The sequence below is a fragment of the Sciurus carolinensis genome, chromosome 13, assembly GCF_902686445.1.
Source record: "Sciurus carolinensis chromosome 13, mSciCar1.2, whole genome shotgun sequence".
Taxonomy (NCBI): Eukaryota; Metazoa; Chordata; class Mammalia; order Rodentia; family Sciuridae; genus Sciurus; species Sciurus carolinensis.
In genome coordinates, this window is record NC_062225.1 from 26,152,121 (window position 1) to 26,177,599 (window position 25,479).

The 25,479-nt window shown below is 38.6% G+C and overlaps 1 protein-coding gene across 3 annotated transcripts in view; it reads left to right on the forward strand.

Annotated features, from left to right (window-relative positions):
• The first annotated feature begins 229 nt into the window (after positions 1-229).
• The window catches only part of Dguok (deoxyguanosine kinase), a 33,980-nt gene continuing 8,730 nt past the window's right edge, over positions 230-25,479 (forward strand). For 2 of the 3 annotated variants that reach the window (XM_047521863.1, XM_047521864.1), the window contains exons 1-3: positions 230-413; positions 10,529-10,641; positions 22,103-22,275. In XM_047521863.1, the coding sequence (XP_047377819.1) occupies positions 272-413; positions 10,529-10,641; positions 22,103-22,275 (428 nt within the window). In that variant the 5' untranslated portion in view covers positions 230-271. The remainder of the gene's footprint in view (positions 414-10,528; positions 10,642-22,102; positions 22,276-25,479) is intronic. The other variant, XM_047521865.1, reaches the window with a different exon arrangement.

Here is a 25,479-nt window from a genome sequence, read left to right on the forward strand (position 1 = left end):
GAAACAAAAACGGAGGGGCTGTTCCCACAGTTGCAACTCCAGTGAGCTGCAAACTCTACCGCACCGCTGCACAAGAATTTTCCTCCTGTCAACGCAGTACCAACAGCGCGAAAACAGGGTCCCTTGGGCCCCGCCCTCCCAGTCAGTTTAACCCCACCCACTTCCTGCCTGGAGATCTTTGACGTCAATAGCGCGCCGAGACGCGTAAACAGCGGTACCTTAAGCGGAAGTGCTCTCAGCGGAAGTGAGTACCACGCTAAGCGTGGGTGGGATGGCAGCAGGCCGGCTCTTTTTAAGTCGGCTTCGCGCACTCTTCAGTACTATGGCCCAGAACCTTCTTGAGGGCGTGCCCTCCTCCAGGGGCCTCCACGCGGGGCACAAGCCCCGAAGGCTGTCCATCGAAGGCAACATTGGTAAGGGCCAGAAAGTGGCTGCCAACCCTTGGCCTCCGCCAAGCAGGAGACTGAGGCTGGGAAAGGAAGCTGGGCCCAGGACCCCACCCCCACCCCGCCCCCGTCTGATGCGACTTACCGACCTGCTTATTCTGTGTTGCCCTAGCCTTTCTTCTCCCAAAGTGCACTGTGGGTGTTTCCCGCTTCGGTTTTTAGGACTTTGGGCTCCAGTATCCGCCCACAGGGACATATTTGTTGGGGTGCAAAAGCTACGCAGATTGTAGGTAGACCCTCCTAGTGCGACCCTCCTGGTGTGACCCTCCTGGTGGGACAATAATTCTACTAGTTTGCTGTCCCTGATCGAAATGGAAGCAACAAACGGTGCAGTTTCTTTGCCCAAGATGCGTTGCCAGATTTAGCAAAAAATAAATGCACAGTTCATAGAGAATTTAAGATAAGTTAAGAATGAATTTTAGTGTGTCACTTGCAGTATTCAGGACATGCAAAAAAAAAAGATTATTCATTGTTTATCTAAAATTCAAATTTAACGGATGTTCAGTATATTATCTGACAGCCCTACTCCAAGAGCTTTCCTAAGCTTAAGCCATTCGAATACCACTTTCACTTTTTTTGCCATGTCCCTGTGCTAGTTGCACTGTAAATTTCTTGGAAGGAACTCACTTTTTAAAATTAAAAATTGATATTAAGTTAAAAATAATTTTGTTAAGTTAGTAGTAACCCACTATGTTAAGTAAAAAGTAGTGAAAATTAAAATGAAAACAAAACATTTCAACTTTATGTTACTAATTTTGATTTGGTACCTTGACCAGCAAAGGCACTGAGCCATAAAAGGGGATTAGCAAGTGTTGAGCACTGAAGACATTGTAGCAGCAAACTGAGAATTTCTCATGTAATCATTCAACAAGTCACCCTTTGGGCCACTTCCATATGTTAGTACTGAGCTTGACTGTAGAGCTCTCATGGAGCTCTAATAGGGAGTTGTAGACAATAAACAACATAAATTAAACACAATTAAAAGTGTGGTAAAGTAACTTACGTCATGGGAGAAAAACCAAGGATGAGGGGTTGAGGGAGGTTGTCTTTTTAAATAGGATGAGCACGAAAGAACTCACTGATAGAGTGGCAAAGTTCTAATACCTGAACAAGGTGAGTGAATGAACCATGTGGATAATTGGGGAAGAATCTTCCAAGCAAAGTGAGGAGCATGTAGAAAAGCTGTGAGGTTGGAAAGTGGTTCAGGGAATAGGAGGGAACCCATTGTGACTGGAGTTGAGTGATCAAGGAAGAGAATGGAACAAGATGAGGTCAGATGGGTAAGGAATGGGCAGATAGGCTTTGTAGTCCATCATGGATTTTTAAACCGATTGAGACAGGAAACCATTAGATGGTTTGAGTTCTCAAGTGACAAAAGATCACTTCACTGATATGTTGAAAGAAGGTATTAGGAGGCCATTGCAATAATAGTTACAGTGAAAGTTACATTTTAAGGTAGGGCCAGATGAAGTTGATGATGTGTAGAGGGAGATAAAGAGAGGGGTTGGTGATGATCCTAATTATTTTGACTTGAACAACTTGAAAGATGGATTTTGGATTTTTTTAAATAGAGAAGATTGGGAGAACAAGTTGAAAGAAAGATTTCAAGATTTTGGTTTTTAACCAGGTGTGGTGGCATACACCTGTAATCCTAGATACTGTGGAGGCCGAGGCAGGACTGTGTCCGGTAGGCCAACCTCTTTAACTTAGCAATATCTTGTCTCAAAATAAAAAAAAATGAGAAGGACTGGGGATGTAGCTGAGTAGTAAAGCTGCTCAGTTACCCCCCCCAAAAAAAACCCAAAATATTTTGGGTTTATGCATATATGGTTTTTATGTACCTATTAGATATTCAAGAGAATGTGTTGGGCAGTTGGATCTATGAGTGTAGAATTCAGAAACTCTCTGGACTGGAGCTATCAATGTAGATATTTAAAGTCAGGAGACCATATTGATGGAAAGGACTAAGCCATAGGGTAGGCAGATTGAAGAAATGGAAAAGAATAAGCAGAAGAGACTGAAAAGTAAGGACCTCTAGATAGGAGAACAAGCAAAAGGAAATGATATACTGGAAGCCAAGTGAGAAAACAGTACAGAGAGTGGGAATGTGTTACACTGTTTAAGGAAATGAAGATCTTAGGTGAACTTGAAAGGAATAGTGTTAGGAGTGGTAGGAGCAAAGCCTGGTTGGCATAAATTCAAAGAGAATGGGAGGTAAGGAATTGGAGACAGTGGGTTAAGACAACTGTTCGGAACATTTTCTAGAAAGAGGAGTCATGGTGTGGTAGCTGAAATTGGAAGGGAGTTTGACAGTTTTTAAATTGTTTTTATTTTTATGAGGGAATAAAGCATCATTGTAAGTTGATGGAAATGGTCTAGTAGAAAGAGGGAAAATTGATGAATCAGGAGAGAGTTAGAATTAACTAGATTGCTTAAGTAAGCAAGAAAAAATGGGATCTGTTGCCCAAGTGGAAAGAGTTTACTTTAGCTAGGAGCACAGTTTTCCCTACTCAAAGGAAGGATGCAAAATTATGAGCTCTGATACCAAATGTATGAGGTGTGGTGAGAACTTGGGGAAGGTCCTTTGGTTGTGTCCGCTTTCTTAGTGAAACAGGAAAGATTATGAGAGACATCTAGGAGAGAAAAAACATGAAATAATTTAATGAGTGAGTGAGAGAAGTATCAGATTGCTGGGCTGCAGTAGGGCCCACCTGGAGTTAGTGCTTGTGGAGGGAAAGTGAGACCAGTTACCGCAGTTGTATGTGTTCTCTAACCAAATCAGAAACTGGAAAAAAAAAATGAGAAAAGAAGGTCCTGCTACCTACATAATGTGTTATTTAAAGATAGTCTCTTTGTACTTTGAGAAACACATCCCTAAAGGAAACTGTGTCTCAAACGCCAGAGTACTTCTTCACAAGTGAATTCTTTGAGCAGGTTGAGTTCCTAACTCTCCTGACCTTTGCTTTCTCACCTAGCCAGATTCTGTGCTACTTCCTTGCTTTCTCATGCAAGAGAGACTTACAGAGTGACTGCTGTAAGTTCACCCACACACTGAGCACAGCAATGAATGTGGTATTACTCCTGTCCTTCAAGGAGCTCACAACCAAGTGGGAGAAGCACACTTCTGAACATAAGTTCTACACTGAGTGATGTGATCGATGATTGAGCATAGAAACTCTAAATCTCCACAATAGAAATTCCCAGTATTCCTACGAAGAGGAAAAAATGTTCCAAACATAGGAAGTAGCATTTGCCAAAAGTGGTGAAGGCTGAAAAAACACATGCAGTTTAAATAGAAGGGAAGTAGCTGGATGTGCCTGAAGTTTAAGAAACCTGTGAGAGGGTGGCTGAACAAGAGGTTGAAGGATAGGATGTGCCATATTGAAGAGCATGTGGACCATGCTAGGAATGTATCCTGTTGTCAGTGGGAGACTGTTAAGACTTGAAGTTAGTATGTGCTGTGAGCAGATTAACTTCAAAAAGGAAATGGACCAGACCTCATGGTACAGGCCTGTAATCCCAGCCACTGGGGAGGCCAAGGTAAGAGGGTTGCAAGTTTGAGGCCAGCCTGGGCAACTTAAAGATACCCTGTCTCAAAATAAAAAATAAAAAGGCTGGGGATATAGTTCAGTAGTAGAGTGTCCCTGGGTTCAATATCTAGTACTGCCAGTAAAAAAAAGAAAAAAAAATTGACCATAATGAGTGAATAGAAAGTTCCATAAAACAGATACTTTCTTTGTATGTCTTATTTGCTGCAGTACCCATGGTGCCTTGCCATCAGTTGTTGAGTGAATGAATGAATGAATGAATGAATTGGAATAGAGAGACTAGTTTTCTGGTTCTTATAGTAATTGGAAGGAAAACGGATGCAAACCTGAACAGAGGGAGTGGAGAGACAAAGAAATGATGGTTTGAAACATTTTGAGAGTTGAATTGACAGGTCTTGGTGGCTACTTGGAGTTAAGAAAGAGGAATAGAAGAGGATGACATTGAGTTTCATAATTTGGGTACTGACTCTTAACACACAATGTGGACTAAAGTAAGAGGTGGTCTGGGGGAGGTAAGAGTGATACATTTTGTGTGAGGTACCTATGAGACATAGGAGAGACTTGAGATGGGAGCTGAGATTTCAGATCTGGAAGTTGTTGGCTGATGGTAGTAGTTGTCAAGTCTTGGAAGTGGACTGGGGGACTTAATCTGACTCTTTTTACTTTCATTTTTCATTACTTTCCATCACTCCACATGCCCAGATGACTCTCCCCAGACAGAATTAGTCACTCTTCCTCTGTGGGCTGTCATAACATTTTGTACCCACAACTGTGTCAGCACTTGAGTTCTGTCGAAATTGTTTACATATTCAATACCTTCTCTTGGTCAGAGCCACCTAGTGTCTGGTTCATCTTTGTATCACCAGTACCTAGCCCCATGACTGATGCATTGTACTCATTCAGTGTAGATTCTTGAATCCTTTTCTGTGATATCCCTATGGAAGTTGATCATTGGTACTTAAAGAGGGACTATATGGAACTCTTTTTTGGATTGTAGGTTTTGTTTTGGGGGGTTTCGTTTGGTTGGTTTTTGTATTTTTGAGACAGGGTCTTGCTGTGTGGCCAAACTGGTCTTGAACTCCTGGGATCAAGAGATCCTCCTCCTCAACTTCTTGAGTATCTGGGACTACAGGCATACATCATCACACTCAGCTCTATATGTTTTTTGAATCAAGAGTTACATTTTTCTCTGATCACAAGTGGCATCCTGAAACAAATCAGAAGAGACCACCCATTTGGGAAACTTGAACAGTAGAAGGTGAACCCTGATCCTAAATGAAGTTTTATATATTTAAAGGGACTTTTCTTGGAATTCTGCCATTCTAACTCTGATCCTGAAATTACAGACAGGAAATTACAGAAATTACCATGTAAGGAAAATGGATCAGTGAAGTAGCAACAAATGGCATCTAACAATACTTATGAAGTTATATGCAATGTATAATTGACAGTCAAAAACTTGGTGCCTAGCATCCCTGAACATCTAAAAAAGAAATACCTAACCTGTCTTTTAATACTTGTCATCACTGAAGTGTGTTATCTTCAAAGTCAGTTATTTTATGAATACAAACCTAAATTGAAGTAAGGATTGCTGTCTGAAATATAATTATCAGTGAGTCATCTGAGACCATTCTCACTCTTTATTCTCAAAGCTCCAACCAAAGAGAAGGAAACTTTTTTTATTTTCAGTGTAGACATTTGTACAGAAAGCAACAGAAGGCTTCTCTGATAGCATGCTTCCTCCAACATTCAAATTAGATATTAACATCACTAATTTGCCTTTTGCTTTTATTGATTGTAAAAATTGAACAAAGAATCCTGGAGGGAAAGCACCAATTTATTTCAGATATTGTATATTGATTCTCTGCTTCTGTGATTCACTTCATTCCTTCTATCCATCTCTATTCTTAGTACCTGGCTAGATACTCATGATACAGAAGGAAGAAGGTACAGTCTGTGTCTTCAAAAAGTGAACTCCTAGACTAGCCGGAGAGAGTGATGAGTGAACAAATAATTACAGTGTAGTACCTTGGTAAGGCAGGGCAGGCAGTAATTAACTCTTCCTAGGGATGAAGTGGAGCTGGAGAGAGTTCAAGGAGGCTTCACAGACAAAGTGACAGTGGAAGAATGAATCACTGGGTAGGCAGAGTGGGGGAGGAGGGCATGCCAGATCAGTGAGGCTCTTTTGTGCTGAACAGGATGAGTTTGCATCATATTCTGGAAGCTGTGAGGAACCTCCCCCTACCACCTCCTGGTTAATAGTTTCCCATGAAAATAAAATATAGGAATCAAGGTTAAACTGTATTAAGTTTCTGTTAAGACTGCTAACTGATTATTAAGGTTGCTCAGAATGCTTTTAGGATCAGAACCTATCAGATCCTGGGTACCTGGTCTTGGATTTGGGATAGAATAAGTTCTTTGAGGGCAAAATCTCAGTCTCTTCATCATTTTAGAGCTACTTACCTCTTGGTAACTCCTCCATAAACATGTGTTGATTGAATGTATCAGTATCAAATGTAGTTCCTGACATAGACTATCAACTCTTTTTGGGAGAAAATTTTTAAGTTATTAGACAATTTTATATATACCTTTTTTGACTTTGGTAAAGGATTTCAGAATTGGATTTTTTCTCATGTTTTTCCATCTTGTTTCAAGAAAATGCCTAGAGGTGATATTTACTTAAAGTATATTTAGTAAAATGTACTTCTTAAGTATATATTATTTGGAATAGTATAACAGATACTGTTTTACTACTAGATTTTAGCATAATTAGCTATACCTGTAGCATTACAGTTCTTAGAAAAATTTGTGGGAAAAGAAAGTCACACTTTAGGAAAGAATGAACGTTAACAACAGAACACTTTGGTCCAGCTTGTGAAATGACAATCCTGGAGCTAATAAAAATCAACATGTTGAAGTAATATACCCTAAGAAAGTAACTCCCATCTCTTTTTAGAATCATGACATATAGAAAGTATGCTGATAGCCAAGGCCCAAAAGAGAGATTTGATGCTGCTTGTGGGGTCAGGTACCTCCCAAATGTTAAGACAGTAACAGTGTATTGAAAGATAACAACCTGTAACTAAATTGTGCTAAGTCTGAGATAATAGGGTAATAGGCCAGTATTGCTTGAAGAAGGTGGACTTTCTTTACATGGGTATTCTGGTCAGTAGGAGGCTTCTGTGGCAGTGGAGAACCAAACTACCACTCTTATGAAGACCCTAGTAACACTGTAAGACTTTTGTCTTTAAACAAAACAAGAATGCCCAAGCGAAAAAGAAAAAAGACGAAAAAAGAAAAAGAAAAAAAAACACTATTATCAGATATCATTGCACTGGAAAAGTTATGCCATCTTTTTTTAAATATATGCTTTTTTAATATAACTGAATTTTTTAAAAAGTAATTATTACACATTATCCATCTACTCTGTGGGTAGAGCTTGGCACAGCTTAGCTTCAGGGAAATTGGTTTAGTAAATATTGCTTTGTGGTGCATTACCTAGAGTCTCCCTGCCTTGCAACATGGGCAGCACAATTCTCAGGACCTTCCATCACCACTTACTGTCATTCTGTGCTAAAGCTAACTTATGATTACTAAACTGGCTTTCCAGAGCCTTGGAAGCAGGAGTGGTGTGCAGGGTGCCCTGGATATCAGGAGTGATTGTTCCAGTAATTGGAACCATATATTTCCCATTTCTAATTTGTTGGTGTTCTAGGTTTTATGTGTTTAAATGGCATGAGTTGGAGTCTTAGTCCATACTGCTCTTAGATGAACTAATAGTGTCTGATCACATAGGTGATATTGGCTCTCCCTAACCCTCAGAGCCCTTCCCTTCTTTCTTAAACAGATTTTTTTAAGTAATTGTTCTTTAACTTTTAAAAAATGTTAGTAATTCAACTGGGCACAGTGGGGTACACCTATAATCCCAGCTACTTGGCAGGCTGAGGCAGGACAGTCGCAAGTTTGAGGCCAACATAGGCAATTAGCAAATCCTGCCTCAAAATTAAAAAAAAAAAAAAAAAAAAAAGGCTGAAGATGTAGCTAAGTGGTAGAGTTCTCCTGGGTTCAGTTCCCAGTACTGCTCTATCTATCTGTGTGTGTGTGTGTGTGTATGTGTATAAAAATTAGTATTTAAAAAATATAAAAATATCAGTAATGCTAATGATCCTTCAGTTCTAACAAACAAATCAGCTACCTTTATCTTTCCATATTATTTAGAGTAGTTTTTCAGCCTATAACTTTTCATCCAAACAGGGACCATGTTTTAAATCTGTTGAACAACCTACAATCTAAATAGTGACCACTGGCCATATGTTTTAATGTAAGGCTTACTCAGAGCAGACAGGTATCTGAAAACACAGACTCAACCAAATGATAACTGATCAGTGTAGTAGGAATTTGATGTGACCTAGAGAAGTCCTGAACTTCATGAAGGAGGTAGGAACTTAGGCTTGGAAGTGGAAAGGATTTAGACACAGGCCTGGAAGAGCAGAGGAAAGCATTTATTCACTGATGTGTGGGAAGAGCAGAGGCTGAACAAAATGAAAAGACAAACAAGTTGGGTGGAGGTGGGGACTGAGAAGAGCATGACTGTACAAAATGCACAAATTCATGTTGTTTGTTCTTATCCTGTGTATTCAGAAAGGAGTTGGGGTGGTGTGTAATAAATGTCACATATTGGATGTGTGGGCTCTTGTGCTGAGACATAGCACTCCTGATAAGTAACCACAGTGGCTTATAGAATTGACTGGAATGGTGCCCCCTTCTCTCCCTTGGTTCTGTTTGGTGGAACTCACTTGAGAAAGATCACTTTGGATAGAGATTAAGCTCCAGATACACTCTGAAGTTTGTTTTGAGTTCACAAATGCGGGACTCAGAGGGAACCAAAATTATTACTTTATTTTATATATTAGTCAAGACATTTGGCTGGACTTTGTTTTCTACCCTGGAAGAACCCCATCTTTAACTACAGTTTTAATTACAGTAGTGGAGTCTCACCCAGAATATGAGGGTAAGCACCGAGGAGGGTTAATTAATCCATTTTAGAGATGTCAGGGCTCACAGGAGGTACATCTGAGCAGAACCTTGGAGATGGAGTAGGAGTTGGCCAAGTAAAGAGACGGGTGCTCCAGAAAATGGGAAAACAATGCAAAGTCACATTGGCAGGAGAGAACATGGCATGATTGGAGTTGCAAAGAATATGGTCCAACAGGAATGTAGGAAAGCTGAGATTAGGGCATATATGCAGGGGCAAAACCCTGTTATTTCTCGTAGACTAGGTTAACAGGTTTGATTTTATACTGAGGACAGCAAGAATCTTTTGCATGTGCAGTATGGCTGCAGCATAGAAATTGGGTTGAAAAGAACAGACTGGAGTTGGAGAGACAAGTGATGATGAGAACCCAACCTTGAGTGTGGAGGTACAAATGGAGAGAAAAGGACAAATGGGGAAGAGTTAGGAACGAATGCAGAAGGATTCAGTGGCCACTTTAAGTTTGGCAGAAGAGGAAGTTCTGACAGTGAGTGACTGATGTTGCCATATCCTGAGATATGGGATACAGAAGGAAGTTCAGTTTAGTGGGAAAGATAATCATTTGGGGAATATATTGACTTTGAGGTTTTCCTGGGATGTCCAAATGAAGATGCCTGGAAGGCTCTGCCTCTGGAGCTCAGAAGTATGGACCAGATATGGATGTAAATGGAAAAGATCACTTGAGTATGTGGTACTAGATTGGGTTTATTTTGAAATATTTCTCAAAACAACCAGTATTTTCCATATCCTTGCCATTACTCTGATCAAGCTGCTTTCGTCATCTGATTAGTCTGCCTACTTCCTCCTCTGCCCAATCTAACACACTTGGGGTAGTGTTTTTTTGAAAATGAGAAGGAATGCAGTTTTACTGCTTAAACCCCATTGTCACTGACTTCCCTTTGATTTTAAAATAGAAGTCAGACTTATGATGACTTCAAGGCCTGGGTGATCTGACCCTGGACTGCCTGCCTGCCTAGCCACCCCCATCTTGAGCCATTTTTCTCCCTCATTTACCCATGCTGTAACCATGCTGACTTGAGAGCCTCAGACTTCTCTTTTATCTTGTCATGTGCAAAGTTTTTCTCTCTTCCAGGCTCTCATTCATATTGCTCCTTCTGCGTGGATTATCCTTCCCCCGCCCTTGGCCTGTCACGAGCAAATAGGACTGTGACTGAAGCTTTACAATTTATGTAGCTGATTTCATCTACTTACGATGGATCTGTTAAAATTTCAGCTATTCCTAAATACTCATTACCTCTGGGAGGTTGGGACATTAAAATTACAGATCAAACCTTGAGGGGATTTTTCTTTCCTGTAACTTATATTCATTATGAAGATTCTGGTTAGCCTGGCCTTAATCATCATTATTCCAAAGACAAAGATATGGCTGAAATTTGAAATTGGAAAAACTTGTTCCCTTGAGTGGGCATTTATGGTAGAGCATAGCAGCATTCTTCAGCCTGATTTGGGAAGCATCCCAATACATGCTGTTTGCATTGCAGCTGTGGGGAAGTCCACCTTTGTGAAGTTACTCACGAAAATGTACCCAGAGTGGCATGTAGCTACAGAACCTGTAGCAGCATGGCGGGATATCCAGGCTGCTGGCACCCAAAAAGTAAGTTTTCAGTTGTGGCGGGTAGTTGGCAGGAGGCATGGGTGAGTAATTTAATTGTAATAATTTAATTTGCTCTGAGGAGGTAAAATAGCCCAGTTTGAGTCTCCTGCTTTAAGTAGTTTTATTCCAGAAAGCAGACCACATATACCAGAGAGGATATGACTTGTTCGAATATGTTTCATTTTGATTTTTGTGGCTTTTATATGTCTGTATCAATGCCTGCCTCTGTTCTTTGTGGTTTCCCAAAGCTGTCCAACCATCTTGGTTTTGAAGATGAATTTTGTCATTCCTCCCCTTAAGTATTTATATTATTATTTTATTATTACTGAAACTGACCATCAGGGTTAATGGTTAATGATAGTGACTTTTTTTTCAGTGGTTTGAATATAAAAAGTTATTATAAATAAAGAATATTACCACTAATGAATGCAGGCAGGCTAGGACACAATGGTACTGGATGGAAGATGGCTAGCTTTTTGGAACAAGTTTATAAGTGTCTTAGCGCCTTGTGCCACACTGATTGTCAGTCAGACAGAAGGGCACATGCCAAATACAAGAGGACTTCAGGATATCAAGCAACAGGTCCGTATGCCCAACTGCCTTCCTTTATAGATCTAGGGCTTCAAAAGTTGGCACACCCCAAAACAAGAATTGAGGCATAGGGACTCCCTAATGTAGCCCAGGCTTGTCTCTGAAATGACACCACCACCACTGTAAGCAATATGTCTAATGGATGATTTCCATAAACTATACATGGAGTTTCTATTGTAGCACCTTCCAATCCTGGTTGTTCTAAGGGTAACAGGTGGGGGGAGTCTTTTTTAAACAGAGCCCCTCAATTTAATGTACAAAAGAATTACTCTGATTGATGTTAAATTGCATTGAAAACAAAATAGACTGAACAGCACACCTACTCTGTGTTGTGGTGAAGGTGAGAGGAAAAGAATGAGTCCTTTAGAGCAGGAAGGAGAGCTGGGAGAAGGTTCTGTGGCTATGAGTGACCCATTTTTACTTTTGGAAGTCTCAGGAAGATCGATTTTTCTCCTCTTTCTTCCCCTTTGCATTTGCTTGGAAGTTTCGCTGGCTTTCCACCCCACTATCTCGACTTTCCTGAAAGTTTTTCTGCCACTCCCTTTCTCATTTGGCTTTTTCTTGAGCTTCAATCTCCTCTTCCCTTTGTTGTTTCCTTTCATGCATCTCTTTGGCTTCTCTCTCTTTCTTTTAATTTCCAGCTCAGCAAAGAGTTTTGTGGTCTGTTTATATACTGCTTGTTTGAACAGCTCAGGATCATCTTCCTCTACATTTGTAGGCTTTCCTTCCTTCTTTGTTTTTTCCACTCTTTCACCTAGAAGAATTTTTTACATCAAGATAATCACCCATACTTTGAGACTATCTACTGAGCTGCACACATCTGATGTGTGCACTTTTCTGTAGGTATAGATAACAGAAAGTTTACATTAAAGAAGTGACAAGCCCTTACCAAAACAAACAAGAAACAAACAAAAAATCTTAGCAATGCAACTCAACGATAATGACTTTAACTTTTTTTTATTAAGTCTTAAAAGTTGCAAGAGAACTTAACAGAGCATCCAATCACCTTTTTTTTTTTTTTTTTTTTTTTTTTTTTTGGTAACTGGTGTTGAACCCAGGGGCACTTAACCACTGAGCCATATCCCCAGTCCTTTTTATTTTTTTAAATTTTGAGGCAGGGTCTCACTAAGTTGCTTAGGGCCCCCCTAAGTTGCTGAGGCTGGCTTTGAACTTGCAGTCCTCCTGCCTCAGCCTCCCAAGCTGCTGGGATTACAGGAAGGTGCCACTGTGCCTGGCTCCTATCACTTTTAAGTCAACACAGAGTTAACATTTATGAAACACATACTGTATGCCAGGCACTGCACCATGCCAAGCACCATGTTTCACTTATATCTCAGCTTAAAGTAGGTCTGCTGTGTTGGCAAAAGCTATGGGGTTGGTTTCAACACCAAATACATCAGTATGAGTAAAGAGGGACTTGTTTGGACAGGACTTTAGAGTAGTTGAGGTAGTGGCAGCATAGTGCTCCCTCAGGCTCCATGAACAACTCTACAGCCACCTGGAGTATTCACTGAGTGTCTCATTTGGGTTTCTACCAACTCTTCTTGTTGATAGTCTTCCTTGTATTGAACCACAGTGAACCCCTATGGCTCCAACTCATTGGTTTAGTTTTACTTGTTAAGTCTTTTCCATGTGACAACCCTGAATACAGTTGAAAGCAATGATGTGCCTACTTTCTTTCAAGCTGTGAACACCTTTAGTTTTTCTCCAGGCTATTCCTCATTCTAAAGTAACTTTGTGTAAGTTATAAACACCAGTGTGTGTTCATTTTCTACTAGAAACAACTAAGTGTGGTACTCAGAGCTGAATAGGACATGACAGGTGTTGTTTTGGTGGTACAAAGTTATCATATAACTTGTTCTGGGTGCCATTTTTCTGTTATTCCAGCCTAGAATTGTATTACACTTTGTGGTAGGCACGTTTATTGAAGATTTTTGTTTTTTAAGTTGTCTCTTTATGTCCGTATATATATGTGTTTGTACATGTATTTGTGAAATTAACTTTTCCATTTAGAAATAAATTATATATCTTTGCATACGCCACAGGTTACCTGTTGGGATTTCAAAATAGTACACAAATTGACCCTCCTCCCTTCATGAGATAGAGCACTTAATTCTCCTTGCCTTGGCTGGACTTAGCGACTTGTTTTTAAAGTGTAGAACTTAGCAGATAATAGTGTGGCTTTCTAAGGTAGGTCCTAAAAGATGTTGTGTCTTGCTCTGGGGGAAGCCAGCTGCTGTTTCATGAAGCAGCCCTATCAGGAGGCCCATACAGCAAGGAACTGAGGCCTCTTGTCCACAGGTTCCTTGGAAGCAGGTCCTTCAGCCTAGTGTAGCCTTTAGACAGTGAGAACTTCGGCCAACATGTTGACTGAAACTTCATGAGAAACCCTGAGGCAGAACCACCCAGCTTATCTGCTTCCCAAATTCCTGCCTCATAAAAACGGAGATAATGAATGTTTTTGTTTAAGCCACTAAACGTTGGAATTATCTGTTAAGTAGTAATAAATAACTAATACTCCTGTAATTCCATTATCCAGAGATAAAAATGATTAACAGGTTTGTCCTTTAACACTTCTTTCTACAGAGGATAAAATGTATATATTTACGTATACTTACATGTAAAATATATACATACATTTGCCTTTTTAAGACAAAGATTGTGATTGCCACCTGCATGTCATTTAATGGACAAGGTCTTCCTTGCATAGTATTGTCATTTTAATGGCTTCAGTCTACTACATAATAGGAAATTATCATTTAGTTGTGCAATCCTTCCTTTTGAATAGTTTATCAATTCTCCCTACTACAAACAATGTTTCATTGATAAATATCCTTGTAGTGAAATCTCCCCTTCCCCTTCAGTACTGAGGATTGAACCCAAGAGCGCTTTATCAATGAGCTACATCCCCAACCCTTTTTATTTTCCACTTTAAGATAAGGTCTTAATAAGTTGCTGAGGCTGGCCTCAAACTTGTGAGCCTCCCGCTTCAACCTCCTGTGACACTAGGATTATAGGCAGGCATGTGCCACTGTACCTGACCAAAGTCTTTTTTCTAATAACCAAATATTATGTGTCTGTCTATTTTAAGATAATTGAACTCAAATTTTGATGTCCAAAAGTGATCTATGTTGTTGATACTTTTGTTGTGTCTCACATAATTTCCCTTCAGAAAAGGGAAGCATTCTCATACCCTCAGCAGTACTATTCCTTTTCATCCTTGCCAACATGAGAGGTAAGAAAATGTTAATTTATTTCATATGTCTTTGATTGCCAATGAGTTGATCGTGTTTTTTCCTGTCACGTTGTTTTTTATTGTTCTTTTTAGTGAGTTGCCTGTTCACTCCGTGCTTTTGAGATCTTCCATCTTTTTGTAATGGTTTTATAAAAGCTCCAAGTTGTTTTTTGTTCTTCTTTTTTTTTTTCAGTGATGCTGGGGATTGAACCCAGGGTCTCACACATGGTAGAAAAGTGTTGTATCTACTAAGCCACATCCTCAGCCCCATCATGAGAGCAATTTGTAATGCAAAGTATATTAACTCTGTCATGTACTACTGATATCTTTCCCAGTTTGTCATTTTTCTTTTATCTTTATATGTGATACATTTTGCAGTTCTTAATACAGTTCAGTTTTTATGTAGTCAAATCTGTCCATCTTTTTCTTCATAGTTACTGCCTTTGATGTTAAAGTTTTAAAAACCTGCTTATAGCAAAGATTTTAAAAATATCCACATCATTTCTTTTTGATGCTTTTTTTGCTTTTATGCTTTATGTGACTTTAAAAGTTAGAGGACTCAGATTTTATGCCTTCACAAGTGGGTATCTACTTGTCCCAGTAATGTTTTTGTTTAATGTAGTCCCAGTTAGAATGTTTATTTTGTTGTTATTGTGACTGGTATCTTTTTCCCAGTCTTTTCAAACTGGTTATTGCTGTTTTGAAGGAAAGTAATTAGTTGGATTTGACTTGTATGCCTCAGATTTTTTTTTTCTTTATTTGCTTGGGGTTATAGAAAATAATAATTTGCTGTAAACAGTAATTATTTATAAGAGCTTCCAATGTCCATACCTCATTTCTATTTTCTTATTTTCTTTCAGAACTTCCAGAACAATATTAAATAATAGCAATGAAGAGAATCCCCTTTATCTTATTCTATCTTTAATGAACTTCCTCTAATATGTCAGGTTTTTTTTTACTTTTTTTTTAAATTTATTTTTATTGTACACAAATGGGATAAATATTGTTTCTCGGTTTGTACATGAAGTAGAGGCATACCATTTGTGCAATCATACATTCCCATAGGGTAATAGCATTTGATTCATTCTGTTATCTTTTCCTCTCCCCTACCCCCCACCCCTCTTTTCCCTTTACACAATCCCTCCTTTCTCTAATATGTCAGTTTTAAGTTCTGTTATTCATTTCAATAGATTATGTGGAGGAGGTACCCTTCCATTACTAGGATAGTAACTATTAACTTTTTATCAGGACCAAATGTTGAATTTCCATCAAAAGAATTTTTAGCATCTAATGAGGTAACCATGAATTTTTTTAAATCTCTTAGTATTAGTCATAGATTGGTAATGGTACCATTCTGTCATTTCCAGATGAGCTTATTTTTTGTAATAGTGTAGTATTATTATTCCATTAATTTGCTAATATGTTGTTTGGAATTTTGTGTGCATATTGCTGAAATTAATTAGTATTACTATTTGTATAGACAGTTTGGGACAGATACCACCAGAGTTATGAAAATAAACTGAGAAACTTTGAATCTTCCTTACAATAAGAAATATCTATTCTTCAAAGAGTATAATAGACATCATCTGTAAAATAATATGTATTTGGTGCTGTTTGAGGGGAATAGTTATTAGAAAACTGTTTTCTTTCTTATTCGCAATTTTTTCTTTCTTTTTTTAACACCTTGATTCAATTTCAGTAATTTCAGTTTTCTAAAACATTGTCCTTTTGAGATTTTCAAATTTAATAGTGTAAAATTAGTACTTTTTGAAATATTTTAAACTGAAAGTGTAGTTCAGCGGTAGAGCGCTTCCCTAGCATGCACCAGACCTTGAGTTTAATCCCCAGCACTGCTTAAAAAATACACACACACCACCTACACCTCAGATAGAGCATTAATCTCTGGGACATACAAGGAACTCAAAAACTTAACACCAAAAAAACCCAAATAACTCAATAAATGGGTAAAGGAACTGAACAGGCATGTCACATTCTCATTTTTGACATCTACTTTTTCTATTAAATACTGAGATGGTGAATGCCTGTAATCCAGCAACTCTGGAGACAGAAGTAGAAGTATCCCAAGTTTGAAGCCAGCCTTAGCAATTTAGTGAGAGCCTCAGCAATTCAGATGCTGTCTCAAAGTAAAAAGGATGAGGGATGTAACTCAGTGGTAGGCTTTAATCCCCAGTACCAAAAATAAATAAATTCTAAGAGAAGTGGGTTAAAATGTGTACTGTATTATATTTTGTCTGTGTTTCCTTATATTTTTAATTTTACTTCTTTTCCTTGTGTTCTTAATTGACTTTGCATACTATTTATGTATGTCAGTGCTTTATAATTCCCTGGGAAAAGGTTCAGGACTTCCTTGTGGGGTCTTTATTAGTTTATTGGTAGTTATTAAAAACCCTCTTACAACACGTAATGCTTTTTGCTTGATACAGAGTCGCTGCATCCACTTTCTTTTTATTTATATCAGTAGGTTTTGCTTTCTCTTACTTTTCAACCAATCTGTTTTTTTAGATGTTGCTTTTAGAAACAGGATTTTTAGTTTTTCCCCAATCTGATGGTGTGCCTTTCTTGGGGATTTTTTTTCTTTTTTTTCTTATGATCATCTATTGCCTTATTTTGTGTTTTCATCTTTTTTTCTATTTAATTTTTTCTTTCATTTTCCTCCCTTTCATTTATTCAGATAATTTATTAGTTTTGTTCTATCAGTGGTACAGGTAAATTAAAATATGCATATTTAAACCAATCTGTCAGTGTTAATGGAGTCTGTGAAGTGGGGAGAAATAGTGCTTTTTTATTATCTTTTTTCACAGATTCCATCCCCATGTTTGGTTTTTGGTTTTTTATTTTTTGTGTTTTGTTTTTTTGTACCAAGAATTGAATCCAGGGGTGTTAACCACTGAGCTCCATCCTCAGCCCTTTTCATTTCTTGAGACAGGGTCTTACTAAAGTGCTTAGGGCCTCACTAAATTACTAAGACTGGCTTTGAACTTTTGCCCTCCTGCCTCATCCTCTCTAGTCACTGGGATTACACGTGTGCACCACCACACCCAGCCATCCCCAGGTATATTGAAATCCTGTAATTTTGTAGATTCAGAATGTTTTTGACATATGAAACTTCTCTTTTAATAGTAATTCTTAAATTTGCATTAAGTCACATAGCCACATTAGTCATTTTATACTAAACTCCTTTCTAGTTTATCACTGACCACTGTTTTCTCTTTACTGCATCTTCCCATCTCTTAATTCTTTATTTTGATTTATTTTCCATTTAGCTTAGATACATTGTAGAAAAAATTTTTTCAGAAAGGATATGTAGGTGGCATAATTTCTGAGTGGTTGCTTGTCTGAAACCATCTTTCTTTTGCCCTGCAATATAAAAGGTACTCTATTATAGGAAAGTGTTATGTGGTTTGGGCCCTTTTGTCTTTCTAAGTAATTTGTGTCCTGTCTCTCTTCATTGCTTTCTTTTTTGAGGGGTTACTTGGGATTGAACTCAGGGGCACTCAACCACTGAGCCACATCCCCAGCCCTATTTTGTATTTCATTTAGAGACAGGGTCTCACTGGGTTGCTTAGCACCTTGCTGTTGCTGAGGGTAGCTTTGAATTTACAATCTTCCTGCCTCAGCCTCCTGAGCTCCTGGGATTACAGGCGTGTGCCACCATGCTTGCTGCTCATTGGTATTTTTGTAGTTGCTTTTGTTTTAGTTTTAAAGAACTGTTGACATTTTGCCAGGTTAGGTCCAGTTGTGGATTCCTTTTGTTGTGTCTGTGTGTGGGAATGACTGTATAGATAAACACATACAAAACACATAAAATCTTTTCTGGTTCTCAGTGAATTTCTTTGCTGAAACCTCACACCTCAGATTTTCTTTTATTTTCTGCTTGATTTTAGCTTGTTTTTCATATGGTCACTTAAAATTCCTACTTGTATCATGAAACTTTTTTTGTCCCCCCAAATACGTGGAGCTATCACATTTCTATTCAGTAGTTATTTTCATGGTGAGGGAGGTGTTACTTCATGAACCGACATCTTCCTCAGCTCTTTTTTCATTGGGAACTCTGAATTCTTGTTTCCTGAGAGTAGAAATTGTTTCTTTGATTGGGAAGCTTTATCTTAGCTATGGGTCCAGTTGTTCCTTGGTATCTGCAGTGGATTGGTTCCAGGACATCCTCTGTTACTATACTCTTCAATCATCTCTAGCTTATTTTTAATACATATTACAATGTAAATACTGTGTAACTACTTTTATACAGTATTGTTTAAGGGAAAAGGATTAGAGAAAAGCCTGTGTGTTCCATATAGATGTAATTTTTTGTGTTTGGAATATTTTCAATCCACAGTTGGTTGACTCCATAGTTGTGGAACCCACAGATATGGAGATATGTACGTTGAAGTTGCAGGAAATCATTTTGGCTCCTATGTGGGAAGTTGTTTGATACAAAATTGGTTTACTTGTTGGGAAGTGGAACCCAGGTGACATTACATTTTGGTGTACCTTTCCATAGGAAAGAAAAGAAAAAACAAAGAGTACCTACAGCTACATTTCCATGTATATAAAATCTCCTCATCCTAACATGCCTTTTTTTCTTTTCATAATTTTCTATCTTTTTTTTCTTAGTTTAGGGGAAATTTCTTAAGCTGATACTCAGTATGAATCTTCTGATTCACTAATTGGGTTTGTTTCAGTACAGTCTGCTACTTACTGTCTTTGTATTTTTCTTTGGAAATTGCTTTTGTCTTCTTTAAGAATGTTTTTTCTTTTTTTAAAGAATGTTCTTTTCCTAGTCAGGTGTGGTGGTACATGCAAGGAGGCTGAAGCAGGAAGATCACAAACATGAGGCCAGCCTCAACAACTTAACAAGGTCCTAAACAACTTAGTGAAGTCCTTAGCAAGACCCTGTCTCAACGTAAAAAACAGAAGGACTGGGATGTGGCTCAGTGGTTAAGCACCCCCAGTTCAATCCTGGATACCCCTCCCCTCAAAAAGAAAAGAATGTTCTTTTCATAGTGCCCTTTTTTCCTTTTTTATATCAGCCTCTTTTTTAAAAAAAATTGTAGTTATAGATGGACAGAACATCTTTATTTGTTATGTGGTACTAAGGATTGAACCCAGTGCCTCACATGCTAGCAAGCACTCTGCCACTGAGCCACACCCCAGCCCTTTAACAGCCTTTTTTTGTTTTATCAGTGATATAATCTCTAGAATCTCGAGATATTTCTGTTTTCTCCTGTTTTGAACGACAGCCCTGTCTGAGCACACAAATTGGTCCTCTCTCCTTTGAATTGCAGAGTATTTTTATATCCAATTATTGTCCCTTTATTCATTTACACACTTAGAGGGATGTTTGCATTTGTTCTTTAACAAAGATGGCTCTTTTGCAAATCATATAGGTCCTGTATGGATTTTGTTCCAGAATAGTCTCTCTTTGGTAGTTCAGGGTCCACTGTATGGAAGTTCACACTCAGTCCACCTCCTACATCTGCCTGCCTGGTGCCCCCCTACTCCATTGTTCAGTCTATAAACTGTGCTGCTCCTACAGTCTAGAATGACACTGTCAGAGACTCAGGGAGATTCAAGTTTGTGCCTTTGCTGCTTCTATTAGGGGCCATTTGTGAGGCTAATGTGTGTTAGTGCATTGGGGGATTATTAGAAGAAGAGAAATACATCTGAGTGAATGGGTTCTGATTCATTCAGTTTTATACACATTGCTTCTTTGAAAGCTTTTCAAAGAGCTATGACCCTTCTTTGTAATCTAAGAGTGCTGCTGTTTAGTCAGATTATACTAACTCTTTTTACCTAATCTCCCCCTCAAAGCCCCTTCTGTCTTTGTTTCTACCTGAAATGCTTTCTTCTTCCTCTTCTTCCTCTTCCTCTTTTTTTTTTTTTTTTTTGGCAGGGGGAGCCTAGGGATTGAACCCAGGAGTCCTCTACCACTGAGCCACATCCCCAGCCTTTTATTTTAATCTTGAGACAAGGTCTTGCTAAGTTGCTTAGGGCCTCACTTACTTGCTGGGGTTGGCCTTGAATTTGAAATGCTTTCTTCTTAACCCCCATTTCCATTTATAAAAATTCTGCTCGTCAGTTACTTCCCAGCTTTTTTTTTTTTTTTTTTGTAAACAAATGGGATCCATGTTGTTTCTCTGATTGTACATGGCATAAAGGCATACCATTTGTGTAATCATAAATTTACATAGGGTACTGTTGTTTGATTCATTCTGTTATTTTTTCCCTTTCCCCCCACCCCTCCCACCCCTCTTACTTCCCAGCTTAATGTCATTTTTTCCAAGAAACTTCCTAATGTGATTGACCGTCACATTTTGCCTTATATTCTAGCTCTTTGTATCCTAGTCTTCCTTTTCCATTTGTGTTGGGAGTTCCTTGAGTTCTAGTTCATCTTCATAAGAAGCATTGGAGTGAGGAGGTTAGAGGAGGCCAGGTTTGACTCCCCATTCAACTCTTATTCCCCAATTTACTTGAACAAGTAAATGACTTAACCTCTGATGGGATATTCTCCTTTGGAAAATAGGCTTAACATTACCTAACTCACAAAACTGTTTTGAAAATAAAATGAGATAACAGCATAGTAAATATCAAAATAAGTATTACTTCCTTTTTCTATACTCACTGTAGCACCTAGTCCATATAGCACCTCATCCACACAGGCCTTCAGTTAATGGTGATTGAATGAATGAATCCAGATCCAAAGTGCTTTGCACAAAACTCACCTTTGTATTAAATCAGTGGTAGAACCAGAAAAGAACCCAGGGCTCCTGAGTATCCCATACTTGTTTCCACGTATACATGCCGAATCAACAAAACTCTCCAAATTGCTTTTCATAAATTCTCTAGAAAGGAGGAAGGTTTTGTTTTTGTTTAACAAATTGGAATCCTTCTATAAAATATATAGAATTCTCTTTGTTTGCTTGAACTTTTAAAAATAAGCACTTTCTTACCTGCCTTGACATTTTAGAAAGAGACACAGATGGAATCTCAAAAGAAAATCAACATAGTGTTACAATGGAAAGATTTAATTCAGAGTAGAATTTTGGATAGCTGTTGGTTGTTCACTCTTCCTCTGAAAAGCTCCATTCCTTTAGTCAGTGAATGTGTTTTGTTTTTATTTTTGTTTGTTTGTTTTAGGATTACTAGGGATTGACCCCGTCCATGGGTGCTCAACCACTGAGCTACATCCTTGGTCCTTTAAATTTTTTTTTTTTTTTTAATTTTGATACAGGATCTTTCTAAGTAGCCCAGGCTGGCCTCAAACTTGCAAACCTTCTGCCTAAGTCTTTTGAGTCACTAGGATTATAGGTGTGCACTACCCTTCCTAGCTGTGAATGTGTTAATTCTGTATGGTTTTCCTCTACTCTTTTCTTATTTTGAAGGTGGCATGTCATCCCTCTCTTTCAGATTCTTGTCTAATAAAGGTAGGAAAATCTCTTTACTGATGATGTCATTAAGCTGGAGTATCTGATTGTACGTTTTTAGTGAAAGGAAACTTGTATTTTCTTGGATTGAGTGTTAAACCTTCTTGGTGAAGGGTGAGGAGATAGTGTACCAGTGTACTATGGAATAAATACACCTTCTAGGAAATTGTTCTTTTTTGTATTTTCTACCCAGAGTTTGGGAAACTTGCTAGACATGATGTACCAGGATCCAGCACGATGGTCCTACATATTTCAGACTTTTTCCTTTATGAGCCGCCTGAAAGTACAGCTGGAGCCCTTCCCTGAGAAACTCGTGCAGGCCAAGAAGCCCGTACAGATCTTTGAGAGATCTGTGTACAGTGACAGGTAAGACACCAAGCCATTTGCCAGTCACAAGCCCCATGCTCAGTTCTGTGTGTTTGCTTTTCTTGCATGGGTCCTGCGCTGGGTCTTGTCAATGAAAATTGTACTTAAAAAAAAAAAAAAAAAAAAATCTTCCTTTTAAAGACAACTCTATAGATTTTTCCAGAGTTGTAATTCTGCTGAGTTATATGTCAGAAAAGGAGGTTGTTTTTCATAAATTGAATGCATTGAATTTCCCACAGTGCACCTGACTACCTTATGTTTCCTTACTTTAGGACACAGAGGCAAACTGGTAACTATCTAGTATAACTTACACACTTAAAAGTACAAAATAGACTCTTGAGTAGCGGTATATGTTCCAGGAAACCGGATGAATCCTTGATTGGTTATCACCTTTAAGAAAAATATAGACAATTAAAATGTGTGTTGCCAAAATGATAACAGGAGATCTATTAATTCTTTGTATTCTTCAAAAAAGAATGTCTAGGCAAAAATAGCACATTTGCAAAAATCTGTGTCCTATCCTTTTTTTGACCCCCTTCTTTTGTGATAGGGCTTATTGCTGGCCACTCTAGAGTAGACACAAAGTACCTATGTACTTCAGGACAGGACTTAATCCTGAAGGAAAAAGATGCATGGTTACTTTCAGTATAGGCTAGCAGATAGCCTGGGAGGTGAGCCTGTCTTTTCCAAAAGAACTACCCCATCCAGGTACCAGATTTCCTGGTTCCATTCTACCACAGAGATCAGGCTGTAACTTGGGGTTGGACCACCAAGAGATGAAGTTAGGGTGACTTATCTGAATACTGCTGAGGTTTTTCATGTGTGAAGGTTGTGAACTTTGTTGGTGGAATAGTGCTTTTAAGCAAACTTATCTGTAGTAAGCCCTTTTGATCTATCAATTTTCATTGTCTACCCACTGCTGAAGATACTTTTTTTTTTTTTTTTTTTTTTTTTTTTTGGTACTGGAGATTGAACTCAGGGCACTCAACCACTGAGCCATAACCCCAGCCCTATTTTATATTTTATTTAGAGACAGGGTCTCACTGAGTTGCTTAGAGCCTCGCTTTTACTGAAGCTGGCTTTGAACTCGTGATCTTCCTGCCTCAGCCTTCCAAGCTGTTGGGATTATAGGCGTGTGTCACAGAGCTCTGCTGAAGATACTTAGGATTTTAAATTAGATAAACTAGTTCTTAGTGCTCCCATAAAGCCTCCTAGAAGAAAAAAAATAAGGGTTCATTTGTAAATGGCTTGTGATTATTCTGTCTACTTCAGACTCATGCAAGATACATGAAACAAACCATGTGGGCTACACATTCCTTTTCTCTAGCCCCAAGAGGGGTCTCTTCTAAAAAAAGAAAGCTAAATTGGTGGATTACAAATGGTTGGGGTCTGAGTTTAATTATTTTTCTACTGTATACTGTGCTTCTCTCTGTTTTCCTCTCGTCTCTCAAGGCTTGCCTCTGAGACTAGGAAGTTGAGTTACATATGATCTCCTGGATTGCCTGGAAGCATTCACAGTTGATCTTTTGACTTCTAGCCCCTTAGTGAGGTAGGCATATAAGAGACCTCCTAGATGAAAACAGAGAAATAGAAATACTTCATTAATTAGAAATGCTTTGTTAAGCTACCTGGATCAGAGGTAAGAATGATCACACTGTGGACAGCTACATCATTCTGGGTACCTTCATCAGAAGGGGCATTTTTGAGACAGAAGAGATAACTACATTACAAATTCTAATACTGAGGATAATTTAGACCCTTATTCTTTTAAAAATTCATTCATTCATAGGGCTAGGGTATGGCTAGCTCAGTGGTAGAATATGATGTTTAGCTTACATAGAGCCTTGGGTTTCATTCTCAGTTCACACACATGCATCCATACACACACACACACACACACACACACACATCATTCCTTTATTTGTTGGCTCAGTGCAGATTTATTGAATGCCTCCTGTGTTGAGGCATCAGGCCTGCTCCTAGGGCTATAGCAGAGAAGGCAGATCCAGTCACCACCTCCATGAGAATCCTAGTCTAACAGGGACTGAAAACATGCTTCCATGTTTGATTTGTGTTCTGAAAGAGGAACATGGTCTTCTGGGATAGTAGAGTACAGGGAGAAAGAAATCTAAGTCTTTTCTGATTGAGTTAAAGGAATCACTAGCATGTGGTTTTAGAACAGAGACCCTGACTGCTAGGCCTTGAGCCCTGTTCTTCACAGCCCCTATATTCATTCAGTCTGCAGTAGATCTCTCTTAGTGCCCAGCACCTTACCTTGTACTCTCTCTCACCTATCACTATTAGCTTTGGAAAAATAAGGGAAGTGCTCATTCTCAGCTCATTTTATAGACTTTTAAATTTTTCTTTATAAAATCAGGATTTCTTCTAGTTATCTGTGGAAAAGCTAAACATTTTTCAGAACTTGAATTACAAAAGTCACCTTTTTCCTTTTACCTTCAGCTAGACTATAGCAAAATCATTCTAGACTAAGAAAGTTTGCATTTGGTAGTTTTCACATTAGCTTCTTTATAGTCTAGCAAAAAGCAGTTTCAGTAATAACTAGATATCTTGAATACTATGCCAGTCACTTTTCTAAGCACTTTATGAGTATTATATGTAGTCATCACAGTAATAGACTGAGAGAGTTCAGGTGACTTCCCAGTGTGTTATGGCTAATGAGCATTATAACCGGGATCAGACCCTGCAGAGTTACTCCGAAAAATATTCTCCTAAGGGCACACTCAAAACCTTGCAGGCTATACTTCCCGAGTTGTTCATACACAAGGATTCTGAATTTCATTTTCCCATAAGTGGCCCGTTGCTGAGCGTTGCCTTAGAAACTGAAGTTCATTGTTGAGGATGTAAATTGTGTTTTGTATCAAGATGCCTGAGATTTGAAAACGGAATTGACCCTTCTGACATGGTTTCTGTTTAGCTCTGATTTCCTATTTACCAGAGCCTCCTTTTGTTGTGGAAGTAAGCAAGGACCAAAGCTAGTTTGATTTTCAGCTTTAGCCTTCTTTAATCTGACTCAGAAGCTCAGCAGCAGAGGAAGCAAGCTAGTAGAAGTTCATATGTACTTTGGGGGAGAGTCTACTTTCTTGTTAATACTGAAATTACAAGGAAATGCATTTCCTGCTCCATAGATGACACCACATAAAGGCAGTTCCCTCTTCATTTCTCAGCTAGACAAAAGGGGAACTC